At 39.0% G+C, this 26933-nt stretch overlaps 1 protein-coding gene and 1 long non-coding RNA gene across 3 annotated transcripts in view; one reads left to right on the top strand and one right to left on the bottom strand.

The window, feature by feature from the left end:
* Positions 1-15482, top strand: part of CCDC6 (coiled-coil domain containing 6) — a 63869-nt gene extending 48387 nt beyond the window's left edge. The window contains exons 6-9 of the mRNA XM_048856186.2: positions 1287-1443; positions 3172-3272; positions 9122-9246; positions 14093-15482. Coding sequence (XP_048712143.2) covers positions 1287-1443; positions 3172-3272; positions 9122-9246; positions 14093-14284 — 575 coding nt within the window. The 3' untranslated portion in view covers positions 14285-15482. The remainder of the gene's footprint in view (positions 1-1286; positions 1444-3171; positions 3273-9121; positions 9247-14092) is intronic.
* Positions 1-26933, bottom strand: part of LOC125639351 (uncharacterized) — a 70826-nt gene that overhangs the window by 19478 nt on the left and 24415 nt on the right. The gene's annotated exons all lie outside the window — the stretch shown is intronic.

Below are 26933 nucleotides of genomic sequence, written 5' to 3'. Positions count from 1 at the left end.
CCCAGCCCTGAGGCCCCTACACCCAAACTCCTGCTGCTGGGGAGTGGGGAGGCCCGAGACTGCACCAGTAGCAACCGGTATGCCTGGCCCAGGAGCTGCCCGAGCTGCTCAGGAGCCTTAAACATAAGTAGTCATTATGAATGCCAAAAAATCCAGATATTTTCAGAATCAAGATGTGCACCGTAAACCTGGTCACCTCTTAAAATTAAAGGGCAATTCAAAATATGATGTATCATACCCACAAAGTGGAAGTCTTTGTCATATGTTCCTTTTTACTAAAATAGAGCATCCCAAAATATTTTATAGTCTATCTTACACTTAGCTTTGATCATTTTTATTCAATCATTGAAGATAATCAGTGATGCTAGCACACTTAACTAACATTAGCTGACTTAGTTTAAAAACACAAACTTAAATGCCCACTTACTTAAATGCAGCTATTTGAAGTAAAGACTAACTCACTTGGTGACGTTTAATATCGACGGACATCCTGCTGGTTAATCTCCAGGATTAAATCTCTTTAATTGAAGGCATGCTGGGGAATAGTCATGAAACAGCCGTTTAATAAAAGTTGTTTAAATGTTTGTTTTCTCCAGAGTATGGCTGTGTACTGATCTTTCTCTTCCACCTGTTCTATAATTCTAAGGAAAATCATCTTGGGGAGTAGTAATTTGCAGTGGTTTTTAGAGAAGAAAACCCTTTACACTTATTTCTGTCATTATATTTGGTTGATCAGTGTACACTGTATTCTACAAATTTTGAATATCCTAATTTTAAACTAAACATTAAAATGAATATAGTAAATCTTAAAAATTGATAAAATATTTGAAAAGAAAATAAGCCTTGCTCTGAAATTTTAGATCCTTCCATTTGTAGAATGTAAGTCCATATAAATATGAAATTTCAATTTTACAGTAGGGCAAATCTCTGTTCATGTTTCTTCCTACAAGTCTGATTTGGTTAATGATATTTTTAAGCTTTCAGTATTTTTCAGATCTGTTCAGTTAAGAGAAAAAAAAAAGGGGGAGGGGGGGTAAAAGGACCAAGCAAGCTTAATTTCATAGTTCACCAAGTAGCCATCAGTTAGTAACTAATTTTGATCACTACCAACTTTAAAACAGACTTTGAAGTAGTGATTTAGAGATGAAAGACTATTGAATTATCAATTGCCTGAGCCATCCTCTCTTGCAATATTTGAAATGTTTGGGTAAAGAAAGTTACATTCAAAATACTTGCATATACATTAAACTGAGTTTAATCAAGAGCTATCAAATTTGGAATTTCAGATTCAGAGAAGATGGCACAATATTTAGAGGAGGAACGTCATATGAGAGAAGAGAATTTAAGGCTCCAAAGAAAACTGCAGAGGGAGATGGAGCGAAGAGAAGCTCTATGCAGACAACTGTCAGAAAGTGAATCCAGCTTAGAAATGGATGACGAAAGGTTTGTGGTCTCAAACATTAAGATCTGTGTCCTCTGTATGTATAAATACTAAAATAACAACACCCAACCTCTTATATTGATATTTCTACCTATCAACTCTGAAAGTGAGCTCATCTACAATAATGCAAAGAATTTCAACAGAATATATTCTAAGCATATCCTTTTTAGGAGTGTGATTTAATTCTTGCAGGGCTGGTTTAGGTTTACCGTGAGCTGGAGAATAGTTATACTTGAAGATTGGGGAGAGCTTTTACAACCAACATATGCATATAGGTTTAAATAATATAAATATGTAAACTTGAGAGACAGACTAATTACGTGGTAATTTTGTTCTGGACATAAATTCACAAATGAAGTGTTTTCCTGAGTCGAGCAGCCTACAGCACCCTTAACCTATGCAAATTGTAATTTGTAAGATGTATAATGTTGCAAGTTCTAGTGTTCTGCCAGTCCCAAGAGGACCATATATGCAACATTAGATACCAAAATTGGGATTAGGCACCCTGAGAACTCTTAATTGAGATGTTCTTGCTGTACTGGGCATAGTACCAGAATTACAAGATTCTGGGGGGTTTTTCCTATTAAAAAAAAAAAAAGTTGCATGACTTGCATGGACATTACAGGTGGCTGGTTTTTGTGTCTTAAATAGAAACAGTTGATATCTTACTGCAGTCTTGCATCATAATGTCATGGGAGAACCTTAAAGCTTGTCCTAAAACATCTTTCCTTCAAAGGCTAATACTTCGGTTTCTTCCTGGGCTCTACCTTATGCCAGTATTGATATAGTTTTATTGCACTGTTTCACATTATACTAGCTGTATGAGGGCACCTGAAATAGGGTCATTTATGAATTGGAATTCTAATCCTGAAAGAAGTTCTTCTTAGGGAGTTCGTATATTCTGGTATTAAAAATAACTAACCTGAGCTTTCACATAACTTATAATAAAACAAAACATTAGATATTTTGTTTCAAAGACTAGATTAGAAGATTAAAGGCAATATTTGCATTTGTTTTTTTCCTGGCAGATTCAGCAAGCAACATCTAGCAGTAGCACGAAGTGTATCACCGTTGTGATTCAATTAGCTTTTTCTAAAAGACAACCTAAATTAAACATACACTTCAGTAATGTCTGTAATTGTTTGCATCTACTTTTCCATTATCCCTGTTTTATGGGTTAATATCTCAGTTTAAATAGAAAAGTGGCATACCGTTTCAGCTTAGATGTGATTTTTATATGGAAAAGATTAAATACTGTAGCACTTCTAGTTGGTCAAAATCCAAATTTAGATTAGCAGTTCTTTGTCCATTGTTTGGCCAAAAAGCATATAATATTTCAAAGTTAAACTTTTGCTTAATTAAGTGCTCATTAATTTTAGTACTCATAGTAACAAAAATCTGAAAAGGGTACATGCAAAAATGTTGACTAAATTAACATTCTCCTCTAAAACACTTTATTGCACCACTGATGGTAATGCATAGACAAGACAAGGTCCCTGACTTGGATGAGGCCAGTTTCAGTTGCAAATTAAGCCAGTATTTGAACTCAAGTCTTCAGAAGTGAAAGGTTAATGTTAACCCAGGCACCGTCGAACTATTCAAAAGTGGCTGGTTCTATGCTAACCTGATACGTATATTTTAGAATGTGAGATTAATGCTGCGGAGAATCATTTAAAACGTATTGGGGTTTGAAAAAATTAATCTAATTGTTCTTTACCTTCTTCTGTTAGATATTTTAATGAGATGTCTGCACAAGGATTAAGACCTCGCACTGTGTCCAGTCCAATCCCGTATACACCTTCACCAAGTTCTAGCAGACCTATATCACCTGGTAAATATATAATCCTATATAAACCAGTTTCTGGTAAACTTTTGTATGCATCACGTAAAAATGTGCCATAGTATTATATTTGCTTAAATAGCCTATTAAAGCTTACCTGGAAAAAAGTAAATCAAATGAAAGAGTAATTTTGCCTTAAAACTTTTTCAAGTACTTGAATATTTTTACATATTTTGATTAGAACAAATTTTGATATAATGCAGCATGTTTTTTAGAATGTCCAGACTACACCATAATTGTCCATTAAAGGTCAATTATTAAGTGGTTAGCATCTGAAGTTGTATTTTTCTAAAAGTGTGAGTACACAAATTCTCTTACGGGTTGTGCAGTTTTAGTATCTTCCTGGAGTTATGGGGATATACTAATAAGGCTACTAATGCACTCGGAACAAGAACATCTTTGAGGGATTCACTCACTAATCTAGAACATATTGAATAAGTTTGGCTCTCCCCAAAATGAGATCTCTTTCCATTTCTCTTTTAATAGACTAGTATAAGAGTTGATTAGGAATGTACATGTACAGATCTCTGCCAGTCAAAACAATTGGTATAAGAAATTAGGATTTCTAATCTTTCTAATACTGATATTCAAGAATTATAACCAAAAAAAGCTAATTAAAAATGTTCTGAGTTGTATATTGTTCTGGCTGAGACCCTCTCCTCTAATTTCAGAGGACAGTGGATGAATTGCCACTGAATTTAGATACTTTGATTCTTACATTTTAATCCAAAAACTAATAATTATTTACTCTTAATTTTATATTCTGTTTAAAGCATTTATATTTGGGCATAAGGGGTCCTGAAAGGTGCAAGTTATGGCTATTTCATGTTGATCAAGAATTCTTTAGTATATAATGAGACAAATTCTGCATGGCCTAGTCTCAAGTTGACCCATGGAGCTCAGTGGGACCATTAATGTGACTAGGGTAAGAGGAATTTGATCCACAATGGGGCATTAGTGTGAAATGGGACACAAACACATTAATATATAGGTCTACGAGAATACATAGGACTTGTCTAAATTCTGGGGTTTAATGCCACCTTTTAAAAATGTTTCCAAACGCTTCTGTTCCATACTGGTGAAATAATAAGTAAACATTAAAGCTAACTTTATTCAAATGACTGATACCAAGTTAGAAATATGCAATGTGATTTTTGGGCTTGTTTTCTGATTCTTAATGGTCCAGATTTCTTGCATCTCAGTGGTTTCAAACACATTACCAGGAAAATGGTAGGTGTTTCACTTCTTGGTGTATAACTTGATATATATTATGATTCTGAAAATGAATTACAGAAGCATAATTATGTTGGAACAACCAGCTTCATGCGTTCATACATGTTCATGATAATCTAACGTCTTTCATTGTGGAATGTAGTTACAATCTTCTGTAAGGGCTGAGTTTGGGGAGTGGGAGCAAAGAACTTTATTATGTGTAACACTCGGCCTCAGACATGTTTCTTGCACATGACATGGTCACGTGTTGCTCCTACCCAGGGACTGTTGATGGGTGAGGATGCTGGTGCTACTGCCACCAGGGAATGGTAGTGGCCAGGCTACTCATACCAGAACTTTCCTTATTCTGACCTGTGCCTTTTGGTGCTGTTCTGAAGACCTATCCTAGCCTGGCAGCAAAACCCCCTTGCTCCCATAGCTCAGCTCTACTGCTCAACTATAGTCATATTGGCTATAGCAGCACTCGCTGCACCTGACAGACTTGTTATAGACTCTCTCAGAAGCAGTAGATCTCTAACTATTCCTTCACCTAAACTTAGAGTGGTGGTGCAGATTTGCTTTCCTGGTGCATCATTCCCACATCAGAACTGTGATACTACTGATAAATCTATTAACTGCCCCTATCAAAGGGACCTTGAGTGTCTCAGCAGCAGGGAATGTTGCAACACAATGGTAAAGTTAACTGTAAAACAAAACTAAAATCCTTTAACTGGTGTTTAGTTCCAGTGGAGCTACCTGGTTTAATAAAGTATGTTTTATGTAGAAATACTCCAGACTATCATTTTGAGGATTCACTTATCCTAGTGTCCTTCCCATCTTGTAAATTAAACTAATATTCCAAAATACTGTAAAGCTTCAAACCTGAAAAATATATGCAGCATATTTTTAAATGGACTAACGAGGTGGGGAATCTGACATAATCAACTCAGAGTGTGTGAAATATAATATAATGGGAGATGAAGCAAACAGTGGAGAGAACTTCATGTCACAGGCACTGTAATAAGACACAAAACCAAATGTATCCAACTCCAAAGATATCTGGTCATATAAAACATCTGTATGTCTTGGAGTGATTCCTTTAGAAAATGATGTAATTGAATTTGTGGAAAAGTAGTTTGAAACTATCTAATGCCATAAATTCATGGATTTGCACCTTAATCCATCACACTTAATGAGTGAGATTCTCACTCCTTCTCTTTTATGTTGGATAATGTGGCCAGAATGGTGTACAGAAGCTTTAAAATCTCCAGCTCCAGCTGAGAGAGAATTTCTCTGGTGCAGGACCAGAGGAAGTAGCCACAGACTGACTTCTGAGGATCTCTTTGTAAGTTGAGGTGTGTCAGGGCTGCGGAACACAGCGCTGCAATTTAAATTTGGTCCCCAAAGCAGTCCAAAATCAAGAGGACACAAAGGTGGTTTAAAGCCAACTTTGCCCCTCACTTCACTTCTTGGACATACAGCCTGAAATGTCACCCAGGGAGACTGATTTTAGAATGAAGTTGAACTGTGCTAGTACTCAACAAGAAGTAGAAGTGGGTGGCAACCTAGGCAGCAGTGGCCATGAGATGGTTGAGTTCAGGATCCTCACAAAAGGAAGAAAGGAGAGTAGCAAAATACAGACCCTGGACTTTAGAAAAGCAGACTTAGACTCCCTTAGGGAACTGATGGGCAGGATCCCCTGGGAAGCTAATACGAGGGGGCAAAGAGTCCAGGAGAGCTGGCTGTATTTTAAAGAAGCCTTGTTAAGGGCGCAGGAAGAAACCATCCTGAAGTGCAGAAAGAATAGCAAATATGGCAGGCGACCAGCTTGGCTTAACAGTGAAATCTTCGGTGAGTTTAAACTCACAAAGGAAGCTGACAAGAAGTGGAAATTTGGACAGATGACTGGGGAGGAGTATAAAAATATTGCTAGAGCATGCAGGGGTATAATCAAAAAGGCCAAGGCTCGATTGGAGTTGCAGCTAGCAAGGGATGTGAAGGGTAACAAGAAAGGTTTCTACAGGTATCTTTAGCAACAAGAAGGTGGTCAGGGAAAGTGTGGGACCCTTACTGAATGGGGGAGGCAACATAGTGACAGATGATGTGGAAAAAGCTGAAGTACTCAATGCTTTTTTTGCCTCAGTCTTCACAGACAAGATCAGCTCCCAGACTGCTGCACTGGGCAACACAGTATGGGGAGGAGGTGAGTGATCAAAGAACAGGTTAAGAACTATTTAGAAAAGCTGGACGTGCACAAGTCCATGGGTCCAGATCTAATGCATCCAAGGGTGCTGAGGGAGTTTGCTGATGTGATTGCAGTCATTGGCCATTATCTTTGAAAATTTGTAGTGATCAGGGGAGGTCCCAGACAATTGGAAAAAGGCCAATATAGTGCTCATATTTTAAAAAGGAAAGAAAGAGAACCTGGGGACCTACAGACCGGTCAGCCTCACTTCAGTCCCCAGCAAAATCATGGAGCAGGTCCTCAAGGAATCCATTTTGAAGCACTTGGAGGAGAGGAAGGTGATCAGGAACAGTCAACATGGATTCACCAAGGCCAAGTCATGCCTGACCAACCTGATTGCCTTCTATGATGAGATAACTGGCTCTGTGGATATGGGGAAAGTGGTGGATGTGATGTATCTTGACTTTAGGAAAGCTTTTGATGTGGTCTCCGACAGTATTCTTGCCAGCAAGTTAAAAAGGTATGGATTCGATGAATGGACTATAAGGGCGATAGAAAGCTGGATAGATTGTCGGGCTCAATGGGTAGTAATCAACTGCTCGATTTTTAGTTGGCAGCTGGTATCAGGCAGAGTACCCCAGGAGTTGGTCCTGGGGCCAGTTTTGTTCAACATCTTTATTAATGATCTGGATGATGGGCTTAATTGCAAATTTGTGCAGCAAATTCGCAGATGACACAAAACTGGGGGTGAGGTAGATACGCTGGAGGGTAGGATAGGGTCCAGAGTGACCTACACAAATTAGAGGATTGGAGAGAGTCCAGTGGAGGGCAACAAAAATGATTAGGGGGCTGGGGCACGTAATTTATGAGGAGAGGCTGAGGGAACTGGGGTTATTTAGTCTGCAGAAGAGAAGAGTGACGGGGAATTTGATAACAGCTTTCAACTACCTGAAGGGGGGTATCAAAGAGGATGGAGCTAGGCTGTTCTCAGTGGTGGCAGATGACAGAACAAGAAGCAATGGTCTCAAGTTACAGTGGGGGAGGTATTGGTTGGATATTAGGAAACTCTATTTCACTAGAAGGGTGGTGAAGCACTGGAATGGGTTACCTTGGGAGGTGGTAGAATCTCCATCCTTAGAGGTTTTTAAGGCCCAGCTTGACAAAGCCTTGGCTGGGATGATTTAGTTAGTGTTGGTCCTGCTTTGAGCAGGGGATTTGACTAGGTGACCTCCTGAGGTCTCTTCCAACCCTAATATTCTATGATAATACTTTAAAAAAAAAAGTTAGGTGCAAATTATTTATTCTGTCAGATCAGTAAATGGAATATTAAGCAGGAAATATCAACTGTTACTCATAAATCACTTAAACTAATCTAATCAGGAATAATTCTGCTGAAGTTATAGGAGTTGCCACTGATGTGCAACTGGCAAGAGATCAGAATTGCTCTTAGTTAAGACATCCAAGGTAATTATAATGCTGGTTTCCCTGTGCAGCTCTACTGGTTACGTGAAGCTTGATTTTTTTTTTTTTCTTCAAATTTTCTTATCAAACACTAGTACAAAAGTAAACATAAGTCAGCTAAGGATAAACCCAGATGCTGGTCTATAATACTCAATAGTGCTGGATTCTGTTAATAGTGGCAAAGACATGTGGAGCCTGTTAAATTCAAACAGACTTAATTGTTTCAGTTGGAGTGGATTCTTCATGCTGTTATACAAATGTAATGGACAGTTAGAAGTTTTTGTCAGATGCCTGTTTTTTTTAAAGTGGTTGGCTTCTAATACCAAACAATTGAGAACAGTTGTTGCATATCCAACAGATATGTCTGTCTGGAAGCAATAGGGAGAGTTAAAGATTTTAGGAGATCTCTGTTTTGAGAAGTGCGTTTTTCATAAGGTTTAAGGTCTGAACTTCAGAAGCACTGAGGAACTGCAGTTCCCATTAATTCAGTTAGTCTAGGTACAAAGCACTTTTGAAAATCAGACACCTAATATTTAGCTAGAAGTAACATTTATTTAAATTTCTTGGGGTTTATTTAAGCTCAGAAAACAAGACCTTTGGGAAATTTGTTAACCAACGTATTTTAACTGACACCTAGCGTATGCATGGCAAGTCCTGTTTAAAAGTACATTAGCAGTCAGTCAACCATAAGGTAGTCACTTTAACATGACTTACCCCATCTGCACTAGGTAAAAAGTCATGTTTTAAAGCATGTTACTTAATATGTTTTCAAACACAGCATATTTTCCTAATCTAGACAAACCCTTAGGAAAAATATTAAAAGTAATGACCTTTTTTCAAAGCTGTGGATATTTTTTCTGGGTTCCTGACTTAAATGTACAATTATCAGTTTCTTAACCTTCTCTTTGTTTTAAAATAAACTTTGTACTTACTATTATTTGCAGTAGGAATGTTAATGTCTCTTTTGCTTTAATAATATTAGGTCTATCATATGCAAGTCACACAGTTGGTTTTACACCGCCAACTTCACTGACTAGAGCCGGAATGTCTTATTACAACTCCCCAGGCCTTCATGTGCAACATATGGGACCGTCCCATGGAATTACAGTGAGTATTAAAAACTAGTAAATTTTCTTTTGAATTAAAATGTTAGTTATTTGTCTTTAACCCATTTTTAAAAATGCAAACGTTTGATTTTGTTTCCTTGCTCTAAGATGTCTGTTGCCTTCTTCAGTCCTGATTACCTCTCTACATTGAGAAATTGATTCTTAGTAGAAAATTTTTTCTTTTTGCAAGAGAGTGAAACATGTTGTCCCCTTAAAGACAGTAATAGGTTTCACCCTATGGATCTGCAGGCAAGGTGTGAGACATGATGTTCTAACCTACCCCCTGTGTCGCAGGAAGTAAATACGTTACTTTCATTTTTCTCCTAGTCTCCACCACATCTGACGGATGAGTCATCTGAGGTTGCTCCAAGTTCAGGTTTTCTTCAAGATGACACACAATGCTACCACCGTGTCACTGTAACAGGCAGCTAATTATTATTTACTTTTTTTGTTTTCCAGTGAGAATAGCAATATATTAAACATTTGTTAGGATATTACACAACATCTTTCACCTGGAATCATTTTTTATTTCTATTGAGTTTAATGTACTTAACTCAATCAAGTTTTTTCTAGGGCTGTTGATTAATCGCAGTTAACTCATGTGATTAACTAAAAAAAATTAATCGTGATAAAAAAATTAATCTGTTTTAATTCCACTGTTAAATAGAATACCAATTGAAATTTATTAAATATTTTGAGTGTTTTTCTATATTTTCATATATATTGTATTCTGTGTTGTAATTGAAATCAAAGTGTATATTATTTTTGCTTACAAATATTTGCACTGTAAAAATGATAAACAAAATAAATAGTATTTTTCAGTTCCTCATACAAGTACTGTAGTGCAATCTCTTTGTCATGAAAGTGCAACTTACAAATGTAGATTTTTTTTGTTTGTTTTTGTTTTGGGTACGTAACTGCATTCAAATATAAAACAATGTACAATTTTAGATCCTGCAAATCCACTCAGTCCTACTTCTTGTTTAGCCAATTGCTCAGACAAACAAGTTTGTTTACATTTACATGCTGCCCTCTTCTTATTTACAATGTCACCAGAAAGTGAGAACAGGCATTTTCATGGCACTTTTATAGCCGGCACTGCAAGGTATTTACGTACCAGTTATGCTAAACATTCGTATGCCCATTCATGCTTCTGCCACCATTCCAGAGGACATGCTTCCATGCTGATGACGCTCATTGAAAAAATAAGCGTTAATTAAATTTATGACTGAATGTCTTGAGGGGAGAATTGTATGTCCCCTGCTCTGTTTTTATCCACATTCTGCCACATATTTTCTGTTATAACAGTCTTGGATGATGACCCAGCACATGTTGTTCATTTTAAGAACACTTTCACTGCAGATTTCACAAAACGCAAAGAAGGTACCAATGTGAGATTTCAGAAGATAGCTACAGCACTTAACCCAAGGTGTTTAAGAATCTGAAGTGCTTTCCAAAATCTGAAAGGGACCAGGTGTGGAGCTTGCTTTCAGAAGCCTTAAAAGAGCAACACTCCGATTCAGAAACTGCGGAAACTACAGAACCCGAATCACCAAAAAAGAAAATGAACCATCTGCTGGTGGCATCTGACTCGTATAATGAAAATGAACATGCGTCGGTCTGCGCTGCTTTGGATGGTTATCGAGCAGAACCCGTCATCAGCATGGACGCAGGTCTTCTGGAATGGTGGTTGAAGTGTGAAGGGACGTGAATCTTTAGCACATATGGCACATAAATACCTTGCAATGTTGGCTAGAAAAGTGCCATGCGAAGGCATGTTCTCACTTTCAGGTGACATTGTAAACAAGAAGCGGGTAGCATTATCTTCTGCAAATATAAACAAACTTGTTTGTCTGAGCGATTGGTTAAACAAGAAGTAGGACTGAGTGGACTTGCAGGATCTAAAATTGTACATTGTTTTATTTTTCAACGTAGTTATTTTTTGTACATAATTCTACATCTGTAAGTTCAACTTTCATGATACAGACTGCACTACAGTACTTGTATTAGGTGAGTTGAAAAATACTATTTCTTTTGTTTTTTACAATGCAAATACTTGTAATCAAAAATAAATATTAAGTGAGTACTGTACACTTTGTATTCTGTGTTGTATTTGAAATCAGTATATTTGAAAATGTAGAAAACATCCAAAAATATTTAAATAAATGGTATTCTATTATTGTTTAACAGTGCAATTAATCATGATTTTTTTTAATCGTGCGATTAATCAGAATTAATTTTTTTAGTCGCTTGACAGCCCAAATACTCCTTGAGTTTATAAAGCAAACAGAACTGAAACATTAGCACTTTGGCAAGATAGCTTATGGCTGATGTATCAAACAGGAAGTGCTATTCAGTATATTCTGAATAAGTACAGCAATATGCAAACAATCTTCTGCAAAGTGTTTCTTTATGCCAGTGTCCTCTGATACAAAACCTTGTTTCAGTAGATTTTTATAGAAAGGCACAAGTATAGCAGTAGATTTGTCAAACCTTTTCTAAAAAAAACTTCTTACGACAGAAATCTATCTGGAGTATAATTACACTAGAATATGCTAAAATGTGGACTTTCGTAGGTTAACTGTTAATATTAATTTCCACAATTGTTAAGGCCTACAACTATACCACATGTAGCTCTGATCTCATAGGTGGAGGCAGCATGGTCCAGTGGATAGGGTACCAGAGTAGGAGTCAACTTGGGTTCTGTTCCTAGCTCTGCAGCTGACTCTGAGCTAGTTGCATAACTTCTTTGTGCCTCTGAAAAAATGGGGACTAATAATGTCTACCCACTTTGAGAGAGACTGATTGTAAAAAAGGTATTAAGACAAAAAGCTGGATGCTGCAGGAAATGGTGTTGATTAATAGGCACATGGCTCTCTGACTTTAGCGTCTACTGAACCCAGGTTCCACCTTGGTATTAGAGGTTCACTCATGCTAGAGGTGCTTTACAAGCAGAAGCCCAGACCAATTAGTTTTCAGAAATCCCATGGCCTTTTTCTCATAGTGTTAGTCAAATTTGTTTACATTTATACTGCAAAGTAGGTGTCCTGGCCAAATTCTAATTTGGAGAATTTTATGCCTACCTAAAAGGCACTTCAGTTGGAAAAGCAACCTTCTTAATAAACAATCAAGTTGCTAAGCTGTATATCTGTTGTAGAATTGTTTCCTGGTTTCTTTCCCAAAGGGTGGCTATTTTTTCTTGTTTGGTTATGTCAGGGGGAGGGGCATTTTGGAGTTCTTAAGGATCTGACTTAATATACAGTTGTTACTGTTGCTATTTGCTTCATAGCTGCTGCAGTTTTGAAGATATTTTGGTTTGTCTTACGTTTTTATATTGCTAATTTTACAATCGTGCTTCCTCTACTCTGAAAAAATATCAAAGTGGGTGTCAGATCTTCTTGCTTTGAAGAATATGTTCACATCTTACTGTACTTGAGAAAGGGCGTGCTGAAGACTATTACAAATCTGCAATTTCTTTGGAGACAGTTCTGTTAGTTACTGTTTATTTGCAGAGCCCAAAGGGATGTACTCACCATTTTTATAATGCTTGCCTCATAAAGAACAGCTTGATTTGTGCTTCCATGAGACTTCATTTTCAGATACAATCTTTTTACAGTCATTTGGAATTTTCCTATGCCAGTTTAGGTATGCACTGTCCCTTTTTAACTCCACATGCTGATAATGTTAAGTCGTGCTTATTAGCACCTGCTGCTATGTTGTGGTCAAGCATAGATAGTTATTGTATCTGAGCTTCTTCCTCTATTCTTCTTTCTAGGTACCTATTTGCCATTAAGTGTTTTGAGGACTACACTTAGGAAGGAATAATCAATTGCACAAATACAATATGAGAAAAGATTGCCTAGGCAGGAATAGTGCAGACAAGGATCAGGGGTTTATAGTGGATCACAAGCTAAACATGGGCCAACAGTGTAATGCTGCTGCAAAAAAAGTGAACATGGTTCTGGGATGTATTAGCAAAAGTGTTGTAAGCAAGTAATTCTTCTCCTCTACTCAGCACTCAGGCCTCAACTGGAGAATTATGCCCAGGTCTGGGAACCACACTTCAGAAAAGATGTGGACAAGTTGGAGAAAGTCCAGAGGAGAGCAACAAAAATGATTAAAGGTCTAGAAAATGCGACCTATGAGGAAGGATAGAAAAAATTGGGTTTGTTTAGTCTGGAGAAGAGAAGACTGAGGGAGAACATAAGAGTCTTCAGTTACATAAAAGGTTGCTATAAAGAGGAGGGTGATAAGTTGTTCTCCTTAACCACTGAGGCCAGGACAAGAAGCAATGGGCTTAAATTGCAGCAAGGGAGGCTTAGGTTGGACATTGAGAAACTTTCTAGCTTTCAGGGTCATTAAGCACTGAAAGAAATTACCTAGGGATGTTGGGGAATCTCCATCATCAGAGGTTTTTTAAGAACAGGTTACACAGACATCGGATAGCGATGATCTAGATAATGCTTGGTCCTGCCTCAGTGCAGGGGACTGGACTAGATGACCTATTGCGATCCCTTCTCATCCTACATTTCTATTTCTGTTTTATTTCTCCCCTACTGGCTTAGAGGAGTGGGCATTTTTTTATCTCAAAAATGGTTCCAGTGTGCTATGCTAGTACATTTCAAAGTTACGTCAAATTCAGAATTTGTCTTGATAACTATTTACCTAAAGCTGTATTGTGATCCTTTTTAATATTTTGGACTTGATCCTTCCATTTAATTTGGTATTTTGAATTTTGCCTTTAAACAATGTGTTAATGATGAGTCTGTGAGAGGACTTCTTGATATCAGCAAAAGCATCTTAAAAACGTATACATGTTCAACATGATTTCAATATTTGTTCTGCAGAGGCCTTCACCACGAAGAAGTAACAGCCCTGACAAATTTAAACGTCCCACTCCTCCTCCTTCTCCAAACACGCAGACCCCAGTCCAGCCTCCACCTCCACCTCCACCACCACCTGTGCAGCCTACAGTCCAATCAACAGCATCGCAGTCAGCCACTTTTCAGCATTCAGTGCATCCCTCTTCTCAGCCTTAGTGCATGTGCTCAGCAGTCTGTATTCAGAGTTGGACTCATAAGATGGAGCGGTTTACTAAACGCCAAAGGCTTACCTGGCATATTTGGATTTGACTTACTTGCACTGAGGTTATATAGGCTTCACTGTTAATTGTGTTGTAAACATTTGTCTAAAAATGCAGCCAGTGTTGTGGGTCTACAACACTAACTTAACAAAATTTTCCATCAGTGTTTACTTGAACTACATGTATGTCCATTCTCTGGCTGGAACATTTGCTACTCTCTTTGGTAATACGGCATTATGTCGTTTTGCTTGGCTCCAAAGCTTCATTTTCCTGGCTTTTAGGTTTGTAAAATTAAAGGGATATCTTTTTATATTCTTTTCATGACAATTTGCATAAAATTACAGGCATGATGGGCTATATTATAAATTCCTAAATATTAACAGTGTTTACCAAGCATACGGTAAATCAGCACTACATTTCAGTAATCTGAAGATACAGCTTTTAGTGCAAAAGTGAAAGTCAGACATGTTAATCAGTGCCCTAGACTATATTGTATCACCTAATAAATAAGCTTAATACAGGTTCAGTATTCAACACACATGACACATTAATACTTTTTCCTATTTTAAAAAATAAAACCAAAACCTCAAATGTATGGTGCAGTCTGAAGTTAAATGTGGGTAATCTAACTTGTCAAAGTATATGGAATGTACAAGTCATGACCTTAAGATTTGATTGTCTAATTTATCATTTACGTTAACTTGTAAGCTGTCCATACTGTGTGTTCTGTCACAGTGAACTTCTATAAGTGTGGTCCTGCCAGCAAGTTACTGGTGGCTGATTAAAGTGTGCTTTGATTTCTGCTGCAGAAGGCAATGTGATTGTAGAGAACAGCTGATTTTTTTTTCTTGTTGAAATATATTAATTGTGATTTCCCCTAAAACAAAGTTTGAACAACTATTTTAAATGTTCAAAAGACTATTAGAGAATATGGTATAAGATGAATATTATAGGAATATATTGGCATAACAGCCAAAAATGTTGTATTGCTTGGTAGAAACAAAACAGAGTACAGAGAAAGTAGCACAACATGGCACTAATGAATGCTTATTTAGCAGCCTAAGCCGGTACAATGTATAAAGAAATGTATTCTGAATACATTCTTTCCATTCATTTAGCACAAATAAATTGTTTGGTTTCACTTTGCAGTGGAACAGAGTGTCACTTTTTTCTTTGATACTAGCATCTTACCTAGTTTTATTTTTAAGTTCTCATTGGCTAGGTTTATATAATACTGATATTTTTAAGTGGTCTACCTCCTATATTTGTATATGTGGGCCAAGGAAAAAATTACTAGAAAATGTGTATTTGAGAATATGTATCTGGTTCTAAGGAGAACAGAACATTACCTTATTTGTTTACAAAAGCTTTTTGACACGCCTGACACTTCATTGAGCGCGTTCTTAAGAAGAAAAAATAGAAATTTGGATATTTACTAACACTTGTACATACATTTACATATTTGCCATTCAACAACTATGTAAGAATTGCAGAGTGAAAATGGTAATCAATGATAGCATTCAAAATATCAGGTAGAAATGTTTTAAAATGTTCAGTTAAGGTCAAAGCAAAAGTGGAATTTCTTCAATACAGCTATGTAGTTTCAGATCTTAAAAAGAGTTTAGAAAAATGTGTGTGTATAAATAGTATGTTACACTGGTTAAGCCAACATGAGATCAAGTGCATTATTAAATTCCACTAGTTAGGTTGTACCTTTCTGGTAAAATGACACCGTCAAGGCTGTGACAGGCCTAAAATCTGACCTATGCTCCTATCTGGAATTTTTCAACTTTTTCTTTTTCTAACCACCTTTTCAACCTCCTCCCTTCCGATCATGAAGCTCAGTAAACTGCTTGTATACAAATTGTCTGGCATAGAACATGCTCCCTGTTTTAAGTCTCAGTTGTGAGCGTTTTATTAAATAGAACTTCTGAAGCAGTTGCAGGATTGTATTGGAAAAATTACAGGAAGTGAAAAGTTACATTCCTGAATGGACTAGTGGCACAATAGGGTCAATATGTAGATTTCACATAGTTTGTGTTTTTTGTAAATATAACAAATAGGAAAAAATATATATTCTTACAAATAAGATTCCTGCTTATGTAAATCTGACTATTTAAAACATAGTGCCCACCTTTCAAAGTGCTTTGAGATTCTTGGACAAAAGGTACTCTATAAGTGCAAGCTAGTACTGGTGGTAGTGTAAAAACTGGCTAAAGAATAAGAGGTGTGTGGTAGAGTTGCTTTAATATCTTCAGAAAAATTAAAATAACCTAGCATAATTTAAATTTGAAGCTCGGTCTAAAATTGAAATTCTGTAATCCAAGGTTTGAGCGTTGCTATAAGATATCACATAGTGAACTCTCCCTCATTACTGTGAGATTTGTTACCAGTTGAAAGCAAAGAACTGACAAATGAATACTGAATGCTGAAAATGTAACAAGGCATTGAAGTGGCCTTAACTAGCTAATAAGGTTGAACAAACATTCTCTTGAAGACAGAAGTGTGAACTTTTGTTTGTAGATTTTTTGAATAAGATAAGGAATTGTGCACATCCTTCTAATAAACATCAATGGATTTTCAGTTTTGCTTGTGAATTATAGTATTCCATAATTCTTCAACTATGGATTTACCAGACTACTACAGAATCTTCTGTGGACTAGAGAAATTCACTTTAAAAATAAGAGCCAACTTGACATGAGTCCTTACATGCTTGGTTTCTTATTTTATCCAGTATACATTCAGGTGGGCTTCTATCTTCATCAGTGGTAATATTTGCCAGTTGCACACTGCATGGCAACTAGTTGAGTAGCATGGTGAAATAGGTTTCAGAGTGACAGCTGTGTTAGTCTGTATTTGCAAAAAGAAAAGGAGTACTTGTGGCACCCTAGAGACTAACCAATTTATTTGAGTATAAGCTTTCGTGAGCTACAGCTCACTTCATCGGATGCATACTGTGGAAACTGCAGAAGACATTATATACACAGAGAGCATGAAACAATACCTCCTCCCATCCCACTCTCCTGCTGGTAATAGCTTATCTAAAGTGATCACTCTCCTTACAATGTGTATGATAATCAAGGTGGGCCATTTCCAGCACAAATCCAGGTTTTCTCACCCCCCTCCAAAAACCACACAAACAAACTCACTCTCCTGCTGGTAATAGCTTATCCAAAGTGATCACTCTCCCTACAATGTGCATGATAATCAAGGTGGGCCATTTCCAGCACAAATCCAGGTTTTCTCACTCCCCGCCCCCCCCCCCCACACACACACAAACTCACTCTCCTGCTGGTAATAGCTCATCCAAACTGACCACTCTCCTTACAATGTGTATGATTATCAAGGTGGGCCATTTCCAGCCCAAATCCAGGCCAACTGTGCCCACATATCTATTCAGGGGACACCATCACAGGGCCTAATAAGATCAGCCACACTATCAGAGGCTTGTTCACCTGCACATCCACCAATGTGATATATACCATCATGTGCCAGCAATGCTCCTCTGCCATGTACATTGGTCAAACTGGACAGTCTCTACGTAAAAGAATAAATGGACACAAATCAGATGTCAAGAATTATAACATTCATAAACCAGTCGGAGAACACTTCAATCTCTCTGGTCACGCAATTACAGACATAAAGGTCGCTATCTTACAACAAAAAAACTTCAAATCCAGACTCCAGCGAGAAACTGCTGAATTGGAATTCATTTGCAAATTGTATACTATTAATTCAGGCTTAAATAGAGACTGGGAGTGGGCTAAGTCATTATGCAAGGTAGCCTATTTCCCCTTGTTTTTTCCTACCCCCCGCCCCCTCAGATGTTATGGTTAAACTTGGATTTGTGCTGGAAATGGCCCACCTTGATTATCATACACATTGTAAGGAGAGTGATCACTTTAGATAAGCTTTTACCAGCAGGAGAGTGGGGTGGGAGGGGGTATTGTTTCATGGTCTCTGTGTATATAATGTCTTCTGCAGTTTCCACAGTATGCATCCGATGAAGTGAGCTGTAGCTCACGAAAGCTTATGCTCAAATAAATTGGTTAGTCTCTAAGGTGCCACAAGTCCTCCTTTTCTTTATGGTGAAATAGACAACCCAAGATGCTGCCATGTTTGGAGGGAGTGGATTGTTCTAAGGGCATGTCTTCACTAGCAACGTTAAAGCGCCACGGTAGCAATTTAACATGGCTTGTGTAGTTGCGGCATAGCGTTGGGAAAGAGCTCTCCCAGCACTATCACAAAAACACCTCCACAAGGGGAATAGCTGCCAGCATTAGGACGTCGGCTCCCAGCACTGGGGCACTGTCTACAGTGGCGTGCTACAGCGCTGAAACTTGCATCGCTGAGGGGGGAGTGTTTTTTCACACCCCTTACTGAGAAAGTTGCAGCGCTGTAAAGTGCCAGTGTAGACAAGCCCTTAGTTGTAACATTCCTTGGACAATACCCTGCCATAGGACTCGTGCCTAACCAGAAGGTCACAGAAGCACTTTTCAGTAGTAATTAGCATTTAGGATGTGTGCACAATCCCCTCAAGTTCAGCAGTTAAGGGTATAAAAAGCCCTCCTACTTCAACTATCCGCCAGTTGCTCTCTTTCCATTGCAGGAATGGTCACCAAACCATCCTCTCCTCCCCCCACCCCCCCCCCGCAAGATAAGCAAGTGCCATTCCATTCTTTGGCAGCTAAATCTTAGGGGAGTTTGGTTCAGGCATGGGAATATCGAAGTAGTCTCTGATATTCATCTTTCCTGGGATTTATTCAGTGTTTACAGGATCAGTAGTTCTTAATTATATAAAATCATTCTCTTGGGAGGAGGAGGTGGGACAGTTCTCAGAGGCACGTCTTCCTTAGCTAAGGTTGTGTTGACTGCTTCCTCCCCTTCTCTGAATGACATTATAGTCTTTCAAAACGTGGTGGTCAGAGGAACAGCTGTGGTTTGTGATTCTCTTTGCAGCTTTGCCCAGGAAGCTGCACAAGCATTTTGACATCCTAGAGTTCCATGAGCGAGAGAATAATTCTTAATGTCAGTAAGAATGTTTCAGCTCCCTAAAGAGGTCTGAATCCACTCTGACTCTATTTCAGTCACAGGGAAACTCAATTTCTTATACAAGCTCTTCAAATTATTTTTCCAGTATTTTTCCAAATAAGAAATATGGAGCTGGAAATGTAATTGACCCTTGGTCAGTTCAAATGACTGGACATCTTAGGAAGACAGGTTTATGCCCCTGTGCTCTGTCTTTTGCAGCTGCCAATTATCAGTCTGTTTATACATTTCCAAGTGTTTTTGCTTTTTTTGCCTCTTTGCCCCCGTACATTCCTGAGGACAAAAAAGAAATACCTGGATTCATTCATGGAAATGAAGGTGTTGTCCAGACACTGCTTCAGCTATGGCTAGCAGCCCGGAAGTAGTGTCCAAGATACCCAAGGAAGACTGGTCTGTTAGAAGGATGAAAATCACAAAGTTCACAGCCAGCTCTTTTGGGCTTGAATCACCCTGTTGTCAGCAGCAAATCTGTATTTTGATTTCATATATAAATTACAGCAGTCTTCTTCAGAAGCTGTCTGCCAGCAAAGCATGAAATAATCTGGAAGATATTTCCATACCTACCAAAGAAAGCGAAGATCTGCCCCCTCAGCTATAGGTATTGCTGCTGCACCTGTACAAATTTAGAGAATGCATCAGAGGAATGTGATGAGTCTTGGAATTTGCAGATCCTAATTCTTCCTGTACTGCTCCACCCTTTGAGGACTCTTCCTGGTTTGAGACATGGGAAACAGTTTATTTTGACCTTTTGAGTTTGGGGACAATTGTCCAGGGAAGAAATGGTGGCCTCTGTCCTGTTTTGGACCTAAGGATAAACAATTTTTGTATGCCTGCTCTAGGGAGTATAATTCCTGTTCTCAACCCCCTGAGGATTTGGGTCAGGGCTCTCGACCTTTGAGCTGTCTACTTCCACATCTTGCAAAGGCACAGGAAATGGCTCTGGTTCATGGGGACAAAAATTGAGTGTAAATGTGAGGTTATACACCTACATGTCAAGAGCTATTAATTGCTATTTGTACAGAACAAAGTAATTTAGAAAGATGAACAAACAGTGGCCTTAAATTTAAAGGTTACCTCCAGCTCAAGGGCTGAGAGAGTATACATCCAATCCTATTATGAAATACCTGATGATCTTGCTTCTGAATGTCTTGTATCAGCAGTGTGCCCTCCTAGAAGATCTGGAGGGCTTCAAGTGCATCAAGAATTGATGCTGGTTGGGGGAAGACAGTACTTCAGTCACTGTTCAACTAGTGCGGGTATTTAGCCTGATGTTAAAGCTAATCTCCACATGGAGAAGGGGGAGGGGGCTACTTTACAGTAATTTGTGATTTGAATGTATATTGCCTTCATCAGGATCTTCCCTCTTTGCTTTGGACTCTCACTCCAAATAGGGTTTCTGAAGGTAGAGAAGAAGGGGGAGATGTTTAGAGGGCAGGGTGGAATGTGGGGCTTGAGAATTATGCATGTCCTTTCACTGACCCCTATTGCTCTGAGAGAGGTTCTGTGGATAGGCACAAGACTCCTAGAGCATGGCTCTGTGTAGGCAAAACATTCGAAGAGCAAGAGTTACTGTTAAATAATCCTTTCCTCTCAAACTGTTCAGCTTCATGTATTTTTTTACATACACATGACAGATTTAAACTCATGTTTCTGACGTTGGGATCTTTGATAACAAAAGAAGCTGCCCTGAAACCCCTTACTTTCTTTTAACCAGCCTTTCCACATCAGCATTGGAAACCATGTCCACCTAGCAGTGAGCAAGCTCTCTTGCCATATAAACATTTATTTAAACAGACAAGTATGTTTGCTAGTATTGGAACCTGAACTGTCCAGGCCTCAAGTGTGTGACTGTCCATCTTCAGTATGGTAACTGTTCCACAGAGAATGGAATCCAAGCTTTTTGATGAGGAAGAAAGTATCACCAGGCAGATCTAGAGCCATATCCTCTTGCAGAAATATTGCAGGTTCCCTGAATGCCTGACAGAATTGGAGCAGACCTCCGTGAACCTTTCTGCACCTCGGTGTTCCAATGTCAAGAGTTCTTGAATGATTTAGTCATTGTGTTGGAGAAGATGGACATCTCCACGTGGAGCTTCCAGGCCACATGGTGTCTGGGATCCCTTTGTTGAATTACCCCAGTGTCTCCCTGACCCCAGCTGAGTGAGGCTGTTTGTGGGATAGCCTGCTTAGAAGTCCCTAGAAAGATGAAGGTTTGTTAAACTAAGTGCAGATTTGCTGGATAAAAACCAAGGCAGTGACTGAGTATTGTTTTTCCTGACATGGACTGGAGTTTGCTAATCACTAATGGAAAGGTATAAGATCTCAGACACTTTGGGAAAGGCTTTAGCAGTTTACTTGCTCTTCCTTCCCATATTATTAGCTGCGTCATTGCTTTGTTTCTTTATTCTCAAGGGGTGGGGGTGGGGGCATGTAAGGTGTATAGTCAAGCTCATCCGTGCCTTCATTCAGACTTGCACTAAACACTCTTTTTTTTGTGCTTCCTGGTACTGGAAATGTCCCCTCAGCCTCCTCTTAATCGTTTTGGCCAGAAAGTGTTCATAATGTGTGCGGTGCATTTAAATCCTCAGATGGAAATTATTATGTACCCTAAGTGCAAAGTATTCTTTGTTCTAAATTAGGAATCCAAGCTTTCTTGGGTAGGCAGTTAGAATTACCAAGGTTTTCAAACTTCTTAGTGAGTATATTTTCATGTTACTTGTCAGAACATATTCCTGGGTAATTTTAAAACCACCCATTCACTTATGTTTTGTACAGTGAATTTTTTCAGCAGATTTTAATGAGCTAGAACTGTCATACCAGTTTTATTTAAATGATTTTTTTTCTTTCCAAAACAAGTGTTAGCCATGACAACATATTAAAGAATTAAATTTGTTAAAACTTACTGCATTCCTCAAACTATTAAGCAACTCAAAGATTATTATGACTGTTGTCCTGAATGTTTAATCATGGACTATTTGAATGGTGTTAGTTCTTAAAGATAATTAAGGATTTTCAAGTTGTTTCATATTTGGAAAAGACATGAATATTTGTTTTTAAACACTTCCCTTTAGAAAGTGCTGTGTATTAGCTTTGTATAACCTATATTCTTTTCCAAACTATGCACTGAACCCTGCTCTTGCTGAAATCAGTGGGAGTTTTGCCTTTGATGTGAGTGAGAGCAGGATTGATGGCTAAAGGTTCAATTCTGCAAATTCATTTCTGAGGGGATAATATATGAGTAATGAAAACTTGCATGAGTAAAGATTTCAGGTTGAGCTCATGCAGTCTTTATTGCTGTCACACGTTCCATGGGCACCCAAGGGTGAAACCCTGGCCCACTGAAGTCAATGGCAAAACTCCCGCTGCACTGCACCCAATTGTAAAGGGTCAGAAAAAGACTGCAGAGCACCTGTATATTTGAAAGTTAGCTCAGCTCAGATCTAGCAGTGGCCCAGGGTCAGCACTATAGGTATACAAGCCTGATATAGGTTGCTGCTCTCAGTAGGCACATTTCATATGCAAACTGGTTTTGACTTTCTTCTATCTTTTGGAGGGGAAAAAAAAGTACAGAAGAAAAACTAAATAAAAACAAGGGAGCATGAATCTCTCTTGATGCTGTCTCCAGTGTTAGCAGAGAGCAAGTAGGCCCAGGCAAGAACCTGCATAAACTGCCGCAGCATTTCACCTTCTGAACTTTGACATTCAGAATTGTGATGATTGTCCCCAGAGCCAAAGTAGGAGGAGAAAGTGGATTTAAAGTTTCTCCCTTCATGTTCAAAAACCACATTTATACAGCACTTTGGCTTAAATAATTCAACATATTGTTTTGTTTTTATGAATAATTAATTAAAATTGTTAGAATGTACCAAAGTAATGACCAGAAACAAACTAGGGGAAATATAAAATGACTAAATTTATTTGCATTATTTAAACATGATCTGAGACATGGAAAATTCAGCTTAATGTATAATTCTGCCTTGTGTTGTACTTGTCCTTCTTCCACCAATAAAATAAATGAAAACAAACAAAATACTACAAGTCTCAGAAGCCAGCCCTAAGTTGTTAGTCAGGTTGGGTAACATCTTCCTCCCCAAGTAGCCCCACCGACTTCAGTGAGGCTGTGCACGTACTTCAGCCTTACTCATTATGTCTTAAGGGGAATCTGAACCTGGCTGTGTTGCCTGAAGCTCTAAAATTCTGGCTCCCATTCCATAAGTACAAGTACAGGGAAATTGCAGTGAATGCTGGCAATCTTTTTCATACCAGCCCAAAGCAGCGCTGCCTATCTTACTCCCAAGAGTCACAAAGGCACAGAGAACATAGCTGCTACTCATGTCGTGGAGCTGCCCAGGCCCATATGCTACTAGCCTGCTTGCTCCAATGGCGCCAGCCAAGCTCATCACTGAATGGCATGAGAAAGTTTCCTATCATAGAGGAAGAAATCGGACTGCCATATCTAGAGAACTTCAGGAGAGGATTGCAGAGTATCTCCATGAAAGTTACATCGAGATCTCTCAGGAGGACAAAAGGGACATCCCTCTGTGTATAAACAAAGTGCTCCGCATGCCCCACCCCCAGCCCAACAGGGAAATGAAAAACAGATGCCAACTCTACTGCTGTTTGTTGTGCCTCTTCCCCCACACAGGACACCGAATCGATGTGGATCGTGTAACCAGACTGCCACAGCACTGTTCAAGAATTTATTTTAAATTTACCTCCTACCTTTTTATTTTCTCACAATATACTAGCAAATCAATGAAAAGTCAGTACTTTTGCCTTATTCACTTGGGGATGGGCCAAGCACCAACTTTAAATGGGGGCAGGGGAGGAGAGAGGAAAGAGAAGCAAATAAAACATTGTAAGGAAAAATCCATTCCCTCACTCACCCGAGCTCCTGTCCCCTTCATCAACGGGCTCATCTGTGCTCACCTAGAGGGACTGGCTAGATTCTTGCTGTGGTTCAAACAGGTCCTGGTTCATGGCATGGCTGGAGTCCCCTGCCACACATCTCTCCCTCCCTCCTTTCCTGCTGCTCCTTGCTGTTCAAAGCAAGGGTGTCCATCTTGGTCTCTTCTGAGGTATCCACAATGGCCTTGTGGGGTTGATAGGGTCATTGCTAAGTATGGCATGTAGTCCCTTTCCTTCTGATATCCCTGGTGAAGTTCTGTCACTTTAACATGGCACTGCTGCTGATCTCTGCTGTACCCCTTTGCCTACGTCCCCCGTGCAATCTGCTGATAGATGTCAGTGCTTCTACAGCTGGTCTGTAGCTGTGCTTGCATAGCCTGTTCGCACTGCAGGCCCAGGAAATCCAATACCTCCTCTCTACTCTGGGCAGAATCATGTCAAGTAGCTGTGCACGTGGAGCCATGGTCGGTTGGACACAAACAACAAAGGTAAACTTCTAGGTGTGCTTGCCAAGGTGGACAACCAGGAAAGGACACTGCCAAAAAAATAGGTGGGGTTTTCAAAGGGTGGGGGTGGGGGGCTTCTAGTTTCTGTGACCGCCCTGGGCAGTGGCATTTAAACTTGTGAACGGAGAGGGGAATGAGGTCTTGTGGGACAGTTGCTGGAGGACTGTTAGGGTTGACACAGAGTGTGCAGTGTGTACGCTTGCACTATGTTGACCACAGAAGAATGAACAGGTCTCTATATTGTTTGTGGAGGTAGTTTTACTGCATCGCCCTAATGAGATGTGTTTACTGGCCGGAGACGCATCCATAAATAGGCTGACGCAAGGCAATTTATGTTGACCTAACTTTGTAGTGCAGATCAGGCTCAGGGCATTGGATCAGAATTATGTACCGCGTTTTGGAAGGCTAGATCAGTTGATCAGCAGATGAGATTATTTTGCTCTAGCCTTTTAATAATGATTTCTATGTTAAGAAAAAATAGGTTAAAAAAGGTATTAATTCAAATATAAGTGTAAACTGTATAGAAACAAAAATGAGCTATACCTGTACAGCAATTTAACTCCTCCTCCCCCCCCCCCCCCGCCCCGCCACACCACACGTACTTATTACAATTTATTTGGTTATTTATTTGGTAACCTTTTTTAATTTGGCTGATCATTTTAGACACAAGTTTCAGCACTATTTGTGTTTTGTCAACTGCCAGTTTCTGACTATTAATCTTTTATCAACAATGCTTCCCATGTTTATATGAATAATTCATGTGTTTTATTTTTACCAAATAAGGTACATAAGTCTCCTGGTAAGTAAATTCTTAGTTTGCGTGTAAGACAAGTACCTAACACGTAGAAGAGGACAAACTAAAGGAATGTGCCAGCACTGACTTCAAAGGATTGTTGGTTATGGTAGGTCACATAATAATTTTTGTTTATTTAGTTTGTCGCAGACCAAAAAGGGATTATGGCCCATTGTCATAGTATATGTATTAGTTCATCATTAACTCCTACATAATTATACCGCTTCTTAATTGGCCAAATTTATCCCCATTCACTTTTGTGGGTTTATGTTAGGGATGAATCTCACTCAGTGAGTCTATTATTCATCCTGCTAGGACTCTCCTGTGTTCCATAAGACAAAACTGGAGTCATTCATGCAACTATACTCTTCCTCACCCACACCTTGATCTTTGGATGAAATGGGTCTTGGATTTGAATCACTCCTGTTTTTGATTTTGCAATATTAAGACCTAATCACTAAGACAATGCACAGTGTTCAAACCACCACCACTCCCACGTTACCTTTCTCTGAGTCTGTACAAATGTAGTTGCATAATTCCTAATTTCATAAGAATGGCCATACTGGGTCAGACCAAAGGTCCATCCAGCCCAGCATACTGTTCCCTGACAGTGGCCAATGCCAAGTGCCCCAGAGGAAATGAACAGAACAGGTAATCATCAAGTGATCCATCCCATCATACATTCCAACCTCTGGCAAGCAGAGGCTAGGGACACCATCCCTGCCTATCCTGGCTAATAGCCATTGGTGGACCTATCCTCCATGAACTTATCTAGTTCTTTTTTGAACCCTGTTATAGGCTTGGCCTTCACAACATCATCTGGCAAGGAGTTCCACAGGTTGACTGTGTTGTATAAAAAATACTTCCTTTTGTTTGTTTTAAACCTGCTGTCTATTAATTTCATTTGGTGACCCCTCGTTCTTGTGTTATGAGAAGGAGTAAATAACACTTCCTTATTTACTTTCTCCACACCAGTCATGATTTTATAGACCTCTATCATACCCCCCCCCCCCACTTAGTTATCTCTGTTCTAAAGTCCCAGTCTTACTAATCTCTCCTCATATGGAAACTGTTCCATAACCCTACTCATTTTTGTTGCCCTTTTCTGAACTGTTTCCAATTCCAATATATCTTTTTCGAGATGGGGTGAGCACATCTGCACACAGTATTCAAGATGTGGGCCACAAGCTAAATATGAGTCAACAGTGTAATGCTGTTGCCAAAAAAAAGCAAATATCATTCTGGGATGTATTAGCAGGAGTGTTGTAAGCAAGACACAAGAAGTAATTCTTCTGCTCTCCTCTGCTCTGATTAGGCCTCAACTGGAGTATTGTGTCCAGTTCTGGGCG

The sequence above is a fragment of the Caretta caretta genome, chromosome 7 (genome assembly GCF_965140235.1).
Source record: "Caretta caretta isolate rCarCar2 chromosome 7, rCarCar1.hap1, whole genome shotgun sequence".
Taxonomy (NCBI): Eukaryota; Metazoa; Chordata; order Testudines; family Cheloniidae; genus Caretta; species Caretta caretta.
This window is presented reverse-complemented; position numbering and strand designations above follow the sequence as displayed.